Raw genomic sequence first — 12255 nt, forward strand, 5'->3', positions numbered from 1 at the left:
TTAAGAAGGGGACATGGACGGTGCCAAACCACTTGGCATACCAAATACTATAGTGTAGCATTAATTATAGGTCATTTTTACTTTCGCAAGATTTGTATTGGGAAGACTATGTCGAAGAAAATCCTGCGAGGAGGATTGTAATGCTGCTTAGTGTCTTTCGATCCCCTTGTTCTATCCCGCTCAAGCCATTTGATACACAGCACCGACTGATCCCTCGGTGTCCTCAAAGAACCGGTATAAACCATGCTCGCCTTCCTTTTCCTTTTCACTCAACATCTTACCGCCAGCCTTTTCAATAATAGGGCTGATAGTGTCAACATTCTCGACATACCAGTAGATGCATATCCCTCCTTTCCCAGGGGCAAAATTTCCAGTGTGGTCAGGGGCTTTTTGAATGCCGCCTGACAGGCCAAGGCTTGGGTTGAAGTCAAACTTCATGAGTTGGTCTTTGGGGTACTTCTCGGTGGCTTCGCCAAAAGAAAAGTTGAAAACAGTCTTGTAGAATTCCGAGGCTGCAGGTTTGTATTAGTGTCGATTCAGGGATGGTATACGCCGAGATGACAAACCGCGAGTCACGTCTGTGGCAGGGATACCCATCCAGACGGGAGTGCCAAAGGCTGGAGGCTTCCAATCACAAGACATGGTGGATTATGATTTGGGAATAAGGGGATAGTGACTAGGTAAGGAGTTATGGCAAGTGAAGAGTGATGATGGTGATTCATCCTGAGGTTATGGAGGCCGCGATGCTCCCTTTTATAGACTGTTTGTGTCATGTTTGGCAGCAATTCACGGTCGTTCACGCTTCTACATAGTATTTGAAGCTGTCAGAAATGGAGAGACTTTGGGCCGATGGCTTGAGTCAAGTCACGATGCCTACACGTTTCCAGCAATGAGAGCGCGTCTAAGCAGCCATCTTGGCAGGGATCTTGTACGCCAGCTGAGCACGAGAGCACGTGTTGGGGCAGAATGTTGCAAAGCTTCAAAGACAAAGCGAGTTAGCGAATATACAGTACATATGCTAGTCTAGACTAACTCTTAGGTTATTTTACCTAAGTATTCTTGTGTCTTTAGTTTAAGTCCGAGTTTCCTGTCAGCCTGTCATCCCCAACTCGGAGTACAGACAACATCTGGGCCCGAGACCATGATATTCTGGCAATAACAAGGATACAGGTTGTTGAATGAAACATCCCGGGGAACTGGTGCTGCACGCTAGGAGTTGTAGTTCGGATCTGCTATACCAGGCTTGTCTATATGACCGTCTGAATAGTGCTCGACATAGGCCAGAGCGTTGACCTGACTCTCGTACCCCTCCAAAGCATCCACTCCGAGGCTTGGAATTTGAAGATGGCGGGGCAGATTAGATTATGCGCATCGGGCCGGGCACGTCATTGCGACCGACCATCGATATCTCGGTTCCTTTCTTACAGTCTTTTCCCTCCTATTTAACTTGGGGTCTGTTACGAAAATTGTATCTATTCCGATTCACTCCATTGTATCGTCCAATACTATACAGCACAGCACAATAACGATAAAATGCCTGACCAAATATCCGTCCTCTTTGTCTGTCTGGGCAACATCTGTCGCTCGCCCATGGCCGAAGGCATCTTTCAACACCTCGCTAAGCAGCCGAATCTCAAAGACAAGATCGGGCGCATCGATTCTTGTGGAACAGGTACGATTATCATTATTGTCATGTATGACAATTGGCTAACTATTCCATCATAGCTGCTTATCACAGCGGCGAGCCCCCGGATGACCGAACCATGTCTACACTAGAGGCCAACGGTATAGACGATTATGACCATCTCGCGCGGCGCGTACGTTTCCCCTCAACCTACAGCGCATTCTTACCGAGCTTACTGACACGGTATCCCAGTTCCACCCGAGCGATTTCACCACTTTCGACTACATCTTTGCCATGGATCGATCAAACCTCTCAGATCTTCTCCGACTACAAAAGAACAACCCGGACTCGACCGCCAAGGTGATGCTGTTCGGAGAGTTCAGCGGCACAAAGCGACCCGAGATCGTCAATGACCCATACTACGGCGGAAACGACGGCTTCTCCAAGGCATACGAGCAGTGCACGCGATTCTCCAAGAACTTTGTAAAGGAGACTTTTGGAGAAGAGTAAAAACCAGGATTAGCGGATAGAGAGACAAGGATGTGGACGAGTTATAATACCCGATGCCTGTATAGCATACAGAGGTCAAGGAATGGGGGAAATAAGGTTGGACAGGGTAGATTAGATTAGATTATTATTTACATTTTGATTCAAAGTTGAATGATTATTGGTTGCGTATTCTCAGCAAACTGTTTGATTAATTTATGCAGAGATTATTTGTTTCAATACTTTTTTTTGTCGATCCCGCATCATGTCTCAGGTTCCGGGTCCTCGGTCTGAGTATCCAGGTTCACGGTATGGAGAACCAACAACGAGCGGCCAGAGTCAATTCAGCAGAGCTGCAACCTCTGATGTGTCGAGTCCCACTTGGCAAGATTCAGCCCTATATGCTTATGGTTTTGGGCTGACCTGATAATGCAGCGGTCTTGTAAGTGGCTGCCCTCGATCTGGATAGCTTGGGGCTGAAGGATACTATCTACTAGATATCGTCATATACAATCGACTGTTTTCGCTAATTCTGACCTGTTGCGTAGCTGTGCATCGGTGATGCCGAAGCCAGACAGGATAAAGATGAATTGGATCTATTATTAGTGGAGGCTTTACGTGAGGCGGATCTTTGAGATGCTGTGAGATTGGATGAGATGCTGACCATCTTTTTTCACATTAGAGACTCAGCCCCGATAGCATGGCTTGCAAGATCCAAGGCCTACGAGCGGTCTAATAGACAAACTCTCGTGAAAGGCGGCGCAAGCCTTGAAATCATCAAATTTGACTTTGCGTCCTCTAAGCGTTCAACACGAGGAAGTTCCCCTATTTCTGTTATTTTAACACAAGATGAAGCCGAGCCGTTGCATGCATTATTGCGACTTTGAAGCATGGGTCGTTGTCGCGCGGCTACCAATGTTGAGAGACTGATTGGCCACAGGCTCTGTGGAGCTAGAGACGAACAAATCAACCACATCACTAGGCGGTGACTTGGTGACTTGTGTGTTCCTGCGGGGTCCCTAAGTTCTGCTGTTTAGCGGCTTCGGGCCACTGTGGATCATTCTGACAGCCCTGGAAGCCCCCCCGTAGTGAACCCCGGGTCAGGTCCACGGGCGTCCATCCAATCCAGCAGCTGAGGGGAGCTCTTTTTCTACCCATGTCCAGACCTTCCTGGACCCAGACCCAGTCTAACTGCTCCCATTCCACCTCGCTCGACCCAACCAACTTGGGAAAGGAACCAACCAGCAATTGTCTTGTCTGTCAGGTACCTGCCTTTGCCTCCATACATATATCGCAAGAGAGACGCGCTGACTGTTTCTTTGTCTTTGTTCTTTTTCACTGTCACTGCATTGCTCCTGTTTCATCTCATCTCTATATCCCTCTTACCTACAACTCTCTGCATCCCACGTAGCGACATTCCCCTTGCAAACCTTGTCGCATATTCGAAGCTTCCATTGCCCCGCACATACACCACCACACAAATACACCATGGGCGACCTACAAGGACGGAAGGTCTTCAAGGTCTTTAACCAGGACTTTGTTGTTGATGAGCGCTACACTGTCACCAAGGAGCTCGGCCAGGGAGCTTACGGTATCGTCTGGTGAGTTTGCGCATCTCGTTGCCCAGAACACTTTCTCTGTGCTGCGACTCGAAACTCTTTTACCTCGTCTTCTTCTACCCCGCCGCAGCTGCTGACGATAGCCCCGCCTCCCAGTGCCGCCGTCAACAACCAAACCAACGAGGGCGTAGCCATCAAGAAGGTCACCAATGTTTTTAGCAAGAAGATTCTGGCCAAGCGCGCCCTGCGCGAGATCAAGCTGCTCCAGCACTTCCGCGGCCACCGCAACGTGAGTTTCTGCCTCGGCGCAACAGACAAGGGACGCGTATGCTGATAGCTTCATCCCATCAGATCACATGTTTGTACGACATGGACATTCCTCGACCCGATAACTTCAACGAGACCTACTTGTACGAGGGTCAGTGACGATGCCTCCCCGAAAGACGAAAGAATGAACAATAAGCTGACACGGCACAGAGCTGATGGAGTGTGATTTGGCTGCCATCATCCGATCTGGCCAGCCTCTTACCGACGCCCACTTCCAATCCTTTATCTACCAGATCCTTTGCGGTCTCAAGTACATCCACTCCGCAAACGTTCTGCACCGAGATCTCAAGCCCGGTAACCTGCTTGTCAACGCCGACTGCGAGCTCAAGATTTGCGATTTCGGTCTTGCCCGAGGTTTCTCAGTCGACCCCGAAGAGAATGCTGGATACATGACCGAGTACGTCGCTACTCGATGGTACCGTGCACCTGAGATTATGTTGAGCTTCCAGAGCTACACCAAAGCTAGTACGTGTGATCGAAAATAACTGTGGCTGTGGGATGACTTACTGACTTGTTGTAGTTGATGTTTGGTCTGTTGGTTGTATTCTGGCTGAGCTTTTGGGCGGACGACCTTTCTTCAAGGGCCGTGACTACGTCGACCAGCTGAACCAGATTCTTCACATTCTCGGAACCCCCAACGAGGAGACCCTCTCCCGTATCGGCTCACCCCGTGCCCAGGAATACGTCCGCAACCTACCTTTCATGCCCAAGAAGCCTTTCCCCAGCCTGTTCCCCCAGGCCAACCCCGACGCTCTCGACCTTCTCGACAAGATGCTCGCCTTCGACCCTTCGTCCCGTATCAGTGTAGAGCAGGCTCTCGAGCACCCTTACCTGCAAATTTGGCATGACGCCTCGGACGAGCCCGACTGCCCCACCACATTCAACTTCGACTTTGAGGTTGTTGAGGACGTTGGTCAGATGCGTGGTATGATTTTGGATGAGGTTCAACGATTCCGACAGAATGTCCGTACCGTGCCCGGCCAAAGCGGTGGAGGTCTTCAGGGCCAGGGTGTCCCCGTTCCTCTGCCTCAGGGTAATGGTCAATGGACTGCTGAGGACCCTCGACCTCAGGAATATGCTGGTCATGGTAACACCGGACTTGAGCAGGATCTTCAGGGAGGCCTGGATGCTTCTCGAAGATAAGAGCTGCTACGCAAAGTACAAGGGTTGAAAAAGGATATATCCTAGAGGATTAAGAACGGCATGCTCTCTGGTTCAAAATGAAAGATACACCCAAGGCACTGGAAATAGGGACGATGCTAGGTGGGTTTCGAGTATTTAATGCCTGGAATGAGAAGAGAAGGATGGAAAAATAAAGCTTTTTGGCTTCAGCAGGCTGAGGGGGGCATGCCCTTAAATGGGTTGAGAGGGCAGTGAAGCGTTTCCCTCATCTTCATTTCCATCATATGTTTTTCCGAATGAGAAACGATATCAATACTATATTTCTTTATTTTTTATACGATACTCCGTCTTTCTATCTTGTTATGATTGAAGACGTAGAACAACAGCGACGATGATGAATATGACTATCGTTTATGATGTACCAAGGATGACAGGTGGGAATATGTCATCAGTTTGAGACTGGTGTCTTACAAGGAAATCAGTACTTTAATCCTTGATGGAGAGACATTTCAATTCATACGATAAGACATCATCACTGGTGCGCAGAATAAATTATAAAGGCAGTATTCCATTTGATAGCAAGTAGATATGGTGATGGTTATATGTGCCTTGACCTAAAAATCGCCCCTTAACCTTGTGCCGTTTGCAGTAAGTCCTTCATTAGACATCAATATCTATCCCTTTCCTTAGAGGTAGCCTTTTGCCAGACTTTGGGGCTGTTGTTGGGAATCTGTTGCTAGACTCCTGCTGGTTCCCCTTGTTGAAAGAATTCGTTGGCTTTGCTCCGTTGTTGATGGCATTCCAAAAAATAATTCGCTTACTAGACATGAATGCTGAGCGCATGTGTCGAGGCGAAGATGTCGCGTTGGGGAGCGAATCGCTTAGTCGATATAGTGACCGAAGATGGGACGGTCGTCATCCGAGCTGTCCTCTTCTTCCTCATCGGAAGAGCCAGATTCAGTGTCAGTAGGCTCGCCAGGGCCATCGGAGTCCTCTTCCTCGATGTTCTCCTCTTCCTGGTTGTCCTCCTCTGCGTCATCCTCGCTGCCGAATCCGACCTGGTCGCCACGAGTGTCACCAAGGATGGCCTCGAGCTGGTGTCGAAGCTCGGAGTTGCGCTTGCGCTTCTCGAATCGGCGACGGCGGAGAATGTCGTAGCAGTACATGTTGAGAACGTCCTGGACAGTTCCAACGCGGCGAGGCTCCCAGCCCATGGCGGCCCGGGCGGCAATGTGCCAAAGCTGGAAAGACTGGTAGTAGCGCATGTCGCTTTCGTCGTTGTTCTCGAGAATGTCTTCCTTCTCATCGGAGATCTTGTAGAATTCCTCGACGGTCTCGCCGCACTGGCGCAGGGCCAAAAGGGGTGCTACTCCAAGAGCGGTAGCCTTGAATCCAGGGAGTTCGATGAGGTTCTCCTGGGTGAGCTCCTCAAACATGGCAGTGAGGACTTCCTTCTCCTTGGCAGCGCGCTCAACGCGGTCGCAGTGCTCCTGGACGAGGACGTCGGTGACGTAGATACTATCATTGTTCTGCAGGCCGTGGGACCTAACCTTGTAATCCTCGGCGTCCTAGGCAGCGAGGGCATTGTCAAGTTGGCTTCGGATGACCTTGACGTGCATGCGGTAAAGCACGGTGTCGCGAATGGTGGCAAGCCAGCTGCTCTGGTCGAAAGGACCGGCGTCATCGCCGGGGATCTTGGGAGCCCGGTTGTAGACCAGGTGAAGGTCCCAGACGCGGCGGATGACTCGGATAGCAGTCTCGCCGTACTTGATCACGATGACCTTGGAAAGACCGTGGATGGTCTCGGAGTCAGTCTCCTGCCAGTGGAGGATCTCCTCGCTGAGAGCATCGACGCGGGTCTTGAGATGACGGTTGTCGAGCTCATCGACATGGCGAAGTTCCTCGTAAAGATGAGTGGCACGACGGGTAGAGTGAGGGACAGTGAGGGCAAAAGGGGTAGGGGCTGGCCCAAGGGCTTCGGCATTGGCCGCTTCGGCACCCTCACACCAAGGAGGAGTGATGGTCTCGATCTTCTTGGGAAGCTCAGGAGGGGGCGCCATTGTTAGATGGACGATTGGGGTGTAGCCTTGTGGTATTGAGTGCTTGTGAGGGAGGGCAGAATGGGACACTTGAGAATTGAAGTGTGCCAGGCTGAAGATTCAGATTTGAACTGGGGGCGGAGAGGGGGGGTTTCGTCCTTTATATAGTCGAGCAGGAGACGATACAAACGGAGTGTTGAAAGTGAATCAAACGCTTTCATCCAACGAATTGCATTGCAGTCCAACGAGTCTTTTAAATGCCATTCAGAGTGACGTCGATATCGTGAGCCAAAACACGGTTTGATACCAACGCGAAAGGCGGGGTTGTAAACGCATCAAATGACCAAAAACCACATTTTGAATAGAGTAAGTAAACGGGAAAAGGCGCAAAAGGGTATCATTCAAAGTTTGCCTAAAGTCTGAAACAAGCGACAATTTTCCATCTCTCTCCTCTCAATTGAGCGTTTGTCGTCTCATGCTGTGAGTGAAGCAGTTGTTAGTATTTGGTTCTGGGGAGCGCTGAGCGGAAAACTCGAAGAGCTGATTGAAGTGATAATCTCTCAGTGTTGATCCTGGTGAAACTTCCCTTGTTTCTGGGTAGGTCATTAATCGAGGCCTTATCCTCGATATTGTTGAACCGCAGATACAGCTTTTCAAAGGCTCCCCTTCGTAAAGCGGCCAGCCAATTTGTTTTGCTTGGAGTATATCGGCCTTCTTTCCCAACTCCTACTTTGCGATGCATGTGCTTTCCATTCAATATATTCATGACGCTGGAGGTTGAGGATTGTTTCCAACAGTCTTGTACATGTCCCTCAACTCAAACTCCTCATGCCCCCCCTCAGGAATCTCCCCAATGACCTTGGCGGGCTGACCCGCAACGATGGAAAAGCTGGGAATGACCATATTGGGCGGCACGACCGACCCGTCGAGAACCTGAACATAGTCCTTGAGAATGGCAAACTCGCCAATGGTGCAGTCCCTTCCGATCTGCACATGGTTTCCAACTGCCGCAGCCTGGACGACAGTTCCCTGGCCAACAAATACGTGGTCTCCTATGCGCAGCGGCATGTATGTGAAGGCGCCCTTGTACATGCGGCCCGGTGGACGCAGCAGGACGCCCCTTGCGAGGAAGCAGTATCGGCCTATGGCAACAGCAGTGTTGTTGGCTGGGGCGCTGCCAGAGGAAGATGCGGTGACGGTACGAGCGAGGTCGCCGCGGATCATGACTTCGGGTTGGATGACGGTTTTGCCGCCGAGCATGATGTTTTGGGTTCCGACGAGGACGGCTTTACGGGCGACTTTGTTACCTGTGTCCTGTTACGGTGTGTGTCAGTATGAGTATCAGGATACGGGAGGAGGTGCTTACGGTCTCGATGTACTCGCCCTTGGGTGGTCGGCGAGACATGGTGGTGTATTGAGGGTGTCCGAGAGGCTACGGCCGGGGCGGAGAAGGGAAATGGAGTCGAACGGAGACGGAGGAGGAGGAAGAGAATCGGAGAGTCGGTCATGTTTTGGTGGTTGCTTAGGCCGATGTCACGGCATGTGGGGCCGCATTAAGCGGATACAACCTCAGCTACAGGCAGGCACATACCTACAGGTACAGGTTAGTAATTAATTAATAGGGCCTCAAATGCAACAAAGACATTGCATTGCATATTGACAAAGTGTATAAATGATATCATTTACCGAGTCATAGATACTGTTGGGAACTAATTGACTCTGTCAGACTCAACAAGCAGTTGGTTGTTGGATATTCTTTCTGCCTTGGGAGCGTCTGAATCATTAACAACTCAAGTCTCATAACCAACACAAGACATGGGAATAAAGAAAGCCTTGCTAAGCCCTATGGAAAGTCGGCACGGCCAACATGAATTGACCTTGCCAAGCGCAGTTATAACCAACAACTGACGCACATCCAACAACCACATGTCCAACAACTGCCAAGCTATCTTCTAACAAACTCACCCATCTTTACCTGGTCCAAGCCGTAACCCGTAACAAACAAGTCCTCACAACTATACCACGTTGGTCACGGAGTAGACAAACTTGACAGTTCATGTGCCACAAACTCCTCCGGCTGAAAGGAGTTATATTGAGTTGATGAGTCTCTTGTCTTGTCCTACACCCAACCTCGTGCAAGCCAGCTCAAGAAGGGAATAGGCCCAGTGGTACTCTGACCGACCGTAAGCTAAGGAAGGGAACTAAATTAAATCCTTTGAGAAACTAAACTGAACTAGAGACTTGAAACTAAACTATAAAGAGGCGTCATTTCAAGTCTCGCAGAATTAAAAGAGAAGGTCAGTTTTTCCGTGCCGCAAGCCGATTGCAACGGTCGCAGGGGAGATGGGTGTAAAGGTTGCAAGATGCGCGAGATTGAACCAACCAGGAATGTAGAAGCGTTTAAAAGCGTGTAATTTATTTAATTCTTTTTCGGTTGTCTATGTCTTCTTCCTTATTTCCTCATCTCATCACAGTTCAACAAACTCGTGTTTAATATTAAATTTAATAAAAATATGCAATAAAAATATGCAGTGGAAATGAAAAATACAGTGATTCGGCTGTTTCGTCTGCAGTAGCGTTGTTTAAACAAGCTGAAACTTGACCTTGACCAGGGACATGACAAGGTTTTCCAACGTTTGAGATAAAAAACTCTTTTTTTTCGCTATTGCTTTTGCTGTATAGAATAGCAGAGTATGCACTTCTTTTTTAGGTGAGAGTAACAGTAACAGTACAGTATGTGTAAGAGATTACGGATAGACAAACTAGGTCTGCAGTCCGGGAGTCATCAGCTCGGATGTAAGACTCTGTTTGTTTCCGTTGCTTGGCTCTTACAATTGCTGTACACACACGGGAAGGAAGACCTAATATGTATGCAGTTACCAAGAATAACAAATCGTGGCCGTGTCTTGTTGGGCTTATTATTAATATATCTGACTGGCCGGCGTCCATCTAGGATCTCGGGCTTGGTATTGAGGGGGCGCAGGGCGGGAGTTGCTGGGTCCGATAATCATGCCAAGGGAATGATACAGTAGACAAATGTTAAGTACCTACTCTTCTGAGAACTAAGAAAGTTCAGATGATATGGGTTTGGTTATAGTGTTTCATCGCTATGATCCTCTTAAGGACAAGGGACTATGATAAAACAAAACGGTGAGACACGAAACAATTAGCCAATTCAACCATCAATTTAGCCTTTAATTTCACTCATTCCTTCAACTAGCAAGATGGAGTAATTACATTATAAGTTTAAACAATGACAAGAGAAAAGAAAAAAAAGATCTCTGCTTATGGTCAACTCGACAAGTAACTATGTAACTACATATGTACCCAGCAACTATATCAACCATCCCTGCAAATACTCTCGCGCTAGGGTCGCCTCTCAACGCGGCCGCCCGTCCACCGCACGAGGCGTCCTTGTCGCTTGTCCATTTTCTCTCTCCACTTACAAGGGTGTTGCAGTCAACTACCAAGGAGGGTCCCGCGTTTCGAGGCCTAGTCCTTGCCTGCACATCGCTCGCTTGGTGAGCAATTCAACAGGGAACACTTGAGAAGAGAGAAAGAGAAAGAGAGGAAACAGAAACAGAAACATAGAACCGAGGTGTTTTGTCTTGTCTAGACTTACTCAACCTTGGCCGGGGGGGGGCAGTTCAAGGCGCAGTGACTGGATGTTTTATATAAACTCGCTCTCCATCCTCCCTTTTCCTATTCAACAACTCGCATTCACATTCAGTCTCTTCAAACTCTTTTCTTTTCTCCTCATCTATTCATAGCTTTCAGTCTTTCTCTCTCTCCCTCTAATAAAAGAGTCCCCGCTTTCTATCCTGCACAACACACAACCCACCACCACCATCACACCCACACGCACCAAAAGAACCCAACCCATAGTTAAGCGCCCGGGTGGAAACGCCTCTCTCGTCCTCTTGATCCACTCAGTATCTTTGGCCCCCCCTTGCACCTTGCGTTTATTATTAGCATTGCCGCCCTTGTGCTTCTGGTTGCCGCGACCTGTATAACAAGACCGCGCTCTTCGCCCCAAAAAGGTTTCTCTTTACAACTGTTGTGTGCTTCTTTATCACATTGCATCCTGTTAGCTGCTTAGTGGTCCTTCTAAGTTTCAGAAACAAGAGATCAACACCATCTTCTTTCTCCTTAAACCAGTCCGGCGTCTCAGATATTAGTATCCTTAAGCAACCATCAACATGCTCGCCAACTCCCTTTTCGTCCTCGCCTCTGCGGCTTTAGCCGTGGCTACACCTCTCAAGAGCTTCGGCCCTGGTTCTAGCTGCAAGCCTGGAAAGCCTATGCCTGTCCTTCCCGTCAACGGTGGTCGTAAGTCTCCAATTAGCACTTACACGTATATAAGCTTCAGTTTCACTAACATGCACATAATACAGCCACTGAACTTCCTTCTCCTCCTCAAGGCGTAACTCTGAAGCACATCGCCCTTGGATTCGGTATTCAGAACTACACCTGCGCTGACGCCGCTGCCACACCCGCAGCTCAGGGTGCTCTGGCTGTCCTCTACGATGTCACTCACCTCTACCCGGGTCAAGGTCCTGCATCTCTTCCCCAGGACAAGTGGACTTCTCTCACATCCAACGTTCTCAACACGGGCAAGATTCCTCTGAACCTCAACGACAACGGCGTCGGAGCCTCTCTCACCAACCCCTTTCCCAAGAAGTCATCCTTCAAGCTTGAAGTCGAAGGCCCTCCCAAGAACTTGCCTTACCTTGGTCACCACTTCTTCAACGCTGCTGGTGTTCCTACTTTTGACCTCGATGCGGCCAACCAGCTCCTCATCTGCAAGAAGCTCGATGGAATCAAGGCTCCTGCTTCCGCCCCTGCTGGTCCTGAAGGAACTGGTGCTGTTGACTGGCTCTACCTTGGTGACGCCGGTGGCAGCATTGGAGTCTCATACGTCTACCGCGTCCTGACTGCCGGCGGTGCTTCCCACGGCTGCAAGGCAAAGGGTACCGACAGCACCTCTTACACAACCCTCTACTGGTTCTACGGTTAAATCTTCTTGACCCATGAGCCAAATTTCTTTTTCATGATTTTCATTTCTTAATTACATATTTTTCTTTTCTTCTCGATAGAA

The 12255-nt window shown here is 49.2% G+C and overlaps 6 protein-coding genes across 6 annotated transcripts; 3 read left to right on the plus strand and 3 right to left on the minus strand.

Annotated features, from left to right (window-relative positions):
• Positions 1-76: 76 nt before the first annotated feature.
• Positions 77-692, minus strand: FGSG_10311 (uncharacterized protein). The gene is made up of 2 exons (XM_011320969.1): positions 567-692; positions 77-512 (listed from the first exon to the last, which is right to left on the minus strand). Exons 1-2 carry the CDS (start codon positions 640-642, stop codon positions 181-183), a joined length of 408 nt encoding a protein of 135 aa, XP_011319271.1. The 5' UTR covers positions 643-692; the 3' UTR covers positions 77-180.
• Positions 693-1485: 793 nt separating this feature from the next.
• Positions 1486-2242, plus strand: FGSG_10312 (low molecular weight phosphotyrosine protein phosphatase). The gene is made up of 3 exons (XM_011320970.1): positions 1486-1672; positions 1726-1817; positions 1877-2242. Exons 1-3 carry the CDS (start codon positions 1534-1536, stop codon positions 2132-2134), a joined length of 489 nt encoding a protein of 162 aa, XP_011319272.1. The 5' UTR covers positions 1486-1533; the 3' UTR covers positions 2135-2242.
• A 1112-nt stretch (positions 2243-3354) lies between these two features.
• On the plus strand, positions 3355-5454 carry FGSG_10313 (mitogen-activated protein kinase spm1). Its single transcript, XM_011320971.1, has 5 exons — positions 3355-3711; positions 3826-3958; positions 4021-4087; positions 4147-4461; positions 4517-5454. The coding sequence occupies exons 1-5, from the start codon at positions 3599-3601 to the stop codon at positions 5137-5139; spliced, it is 1251 nt and encodes a 416-aa protein (XP_011319273.1). The 5' UTR covers positions 3355-3598; the 3' UTR covers positions 5140-5454.
• A 545-nt stretch (positions 5455-5999) lies between these two features.
• On the minus strand, positions 6000-7178 carry FGSG_10314 (uncharacterized protein; the record flags this gene model as incomplete). Its single annotated transcript, XM_011320972.1, has 2 exons — positions 6000-6686; positions 6750-7178. The coding sequence occupies 2 exons, from the start codon at positions 7176-7178 to the stop codon at positions 6000-6002; spliced, it is 1116 nt and encodes a 371-aa protein (XP_011319274.1).
• Positions 7179-7891: 713 nt separating this feature from the next.
• FGSG_10315 (uncharacterized protein) lies at positions 7892-8611 on the minus strand. The gene is made up of 2 exons (XM_011320973.1): positions 8524-8611; positions 7892-8471 (listed from the first exon to the last, which is right to left on the minus strand). Exons 1-2 carry the CDS (start codon positions 8560-8562, stop codon positions 7920-7922), a joined length of 591 nt encoding a protein of 196 aa, XP_011319275.1. The 5' UTR covers positions 8563-8611; the 3' UTR covers positions 7892-7919.
• Positions 8612-11356: 2745 nt separating this feature from the next.
• On the plus strand, positions 11357-12174 carry FGSG_10316 (uncharacterized protein; the record flags this gene model as incomplete). Its single annotated transcript, XM_011320974.1, has 2 exons — positions 11357-11486; positions 11552-12174. The coding sequence occupies 2 exons, from the start codon at positions 11357-11359 to the stop codon at positions 12172-12174; spliced, it is 753 nt and encodes a 250-aa protein (XP_011319276.1).
• Between the last annotated feature and the right edge of the window lie 81 nt (positions 12175-12255).

Source organism: Fusarium graminearum, chromosome 1 (genome assembly GCF_000240135.3).
Source record: "Fusarium graminearum PH-1 chromosome 1, whole genome shotgun sequence".
Classification (NCBI taxonomy): Eukaryota; Fungi; Ascomycota; class Sordariomycetes; order Hypocreales; family Nectriaceae; genus Fusarium; species Fusarium graminearum.

Excerpts from the sequence above, each read along its gene's own strand:
- FGSG_10313 (XM_011320971.1), top strand. The coding sequence starts at position 3,599 with ATGGGCGACCTACAAGGACGGAAGGTCTTCAAGGTCTTTAACCAGGAC. Across the intron at positions 3,712-3,825 it reads GGAGCTTACGGTATCGTCTG|TGCCGCCGTCAACAACCAAA; the intron begins GTGAGTTTGCGC and ends CCCGCCTCCCAG. Across the intron at positions 4,462-4,516 it reads CCAGAGCTACACCAAAGCTA|TTGATGTTTGGTCTGTTGGT; the intron begins GTACGTGTGATC and ends GACTTGTTGTAG.
- FGSG_10312 (XM_011320970.1), top strand. The coding sequence starts at position 1,534 with ATGCCTGACCAAATATCCGTCCTCTTTGTCTGTCTGGGCAACATCTGT. Across the intron at positions 1,673-1,725 it reads CATCGATTCTTGTGGAACAG|CTGCTTATCACAGCGGCGAG; the intron begins GTACGATTATCA and ends ATTCCATCATAG. Across the intron at positions 1,818-1,876 it reads ATGACCATCTCGCGCGGCGC|TTCCACCCGAGCGATTTCAC; the intron begins GTACGTTTCCCC and ends ACGGTATCCCAG.
- FGSG_10315 (XM_011320973.1), bottom strand. The coding sequence starts at position 8,562 with ATGTCTCGCCGACCACCCAAGGGCGAGTACATCGAGACC. Across the intron at positions 8,472-8,523 it reads AGGGCGAGTACATCGAGACC|GACACAGGTAACAAAGTCGC; the intron begins GTAAGCACCTCC and ends ACACCGTAACAG.
- FGSG_10311 (XM_011320969.1), bottom strand. The coding sequence starts at position 642 with ATGTCTTGTGATTGGAAGCCTCCAGCCTTTGGCACTCCCGTCTGGATG. Across the intron at positions 513-566 it reads TGCCACAGACGTGACTCGCG|CCTCGGAATTCTACAAGACT; the intron begins GTTTGTCATCTC and ends ACAAACCTGCAG.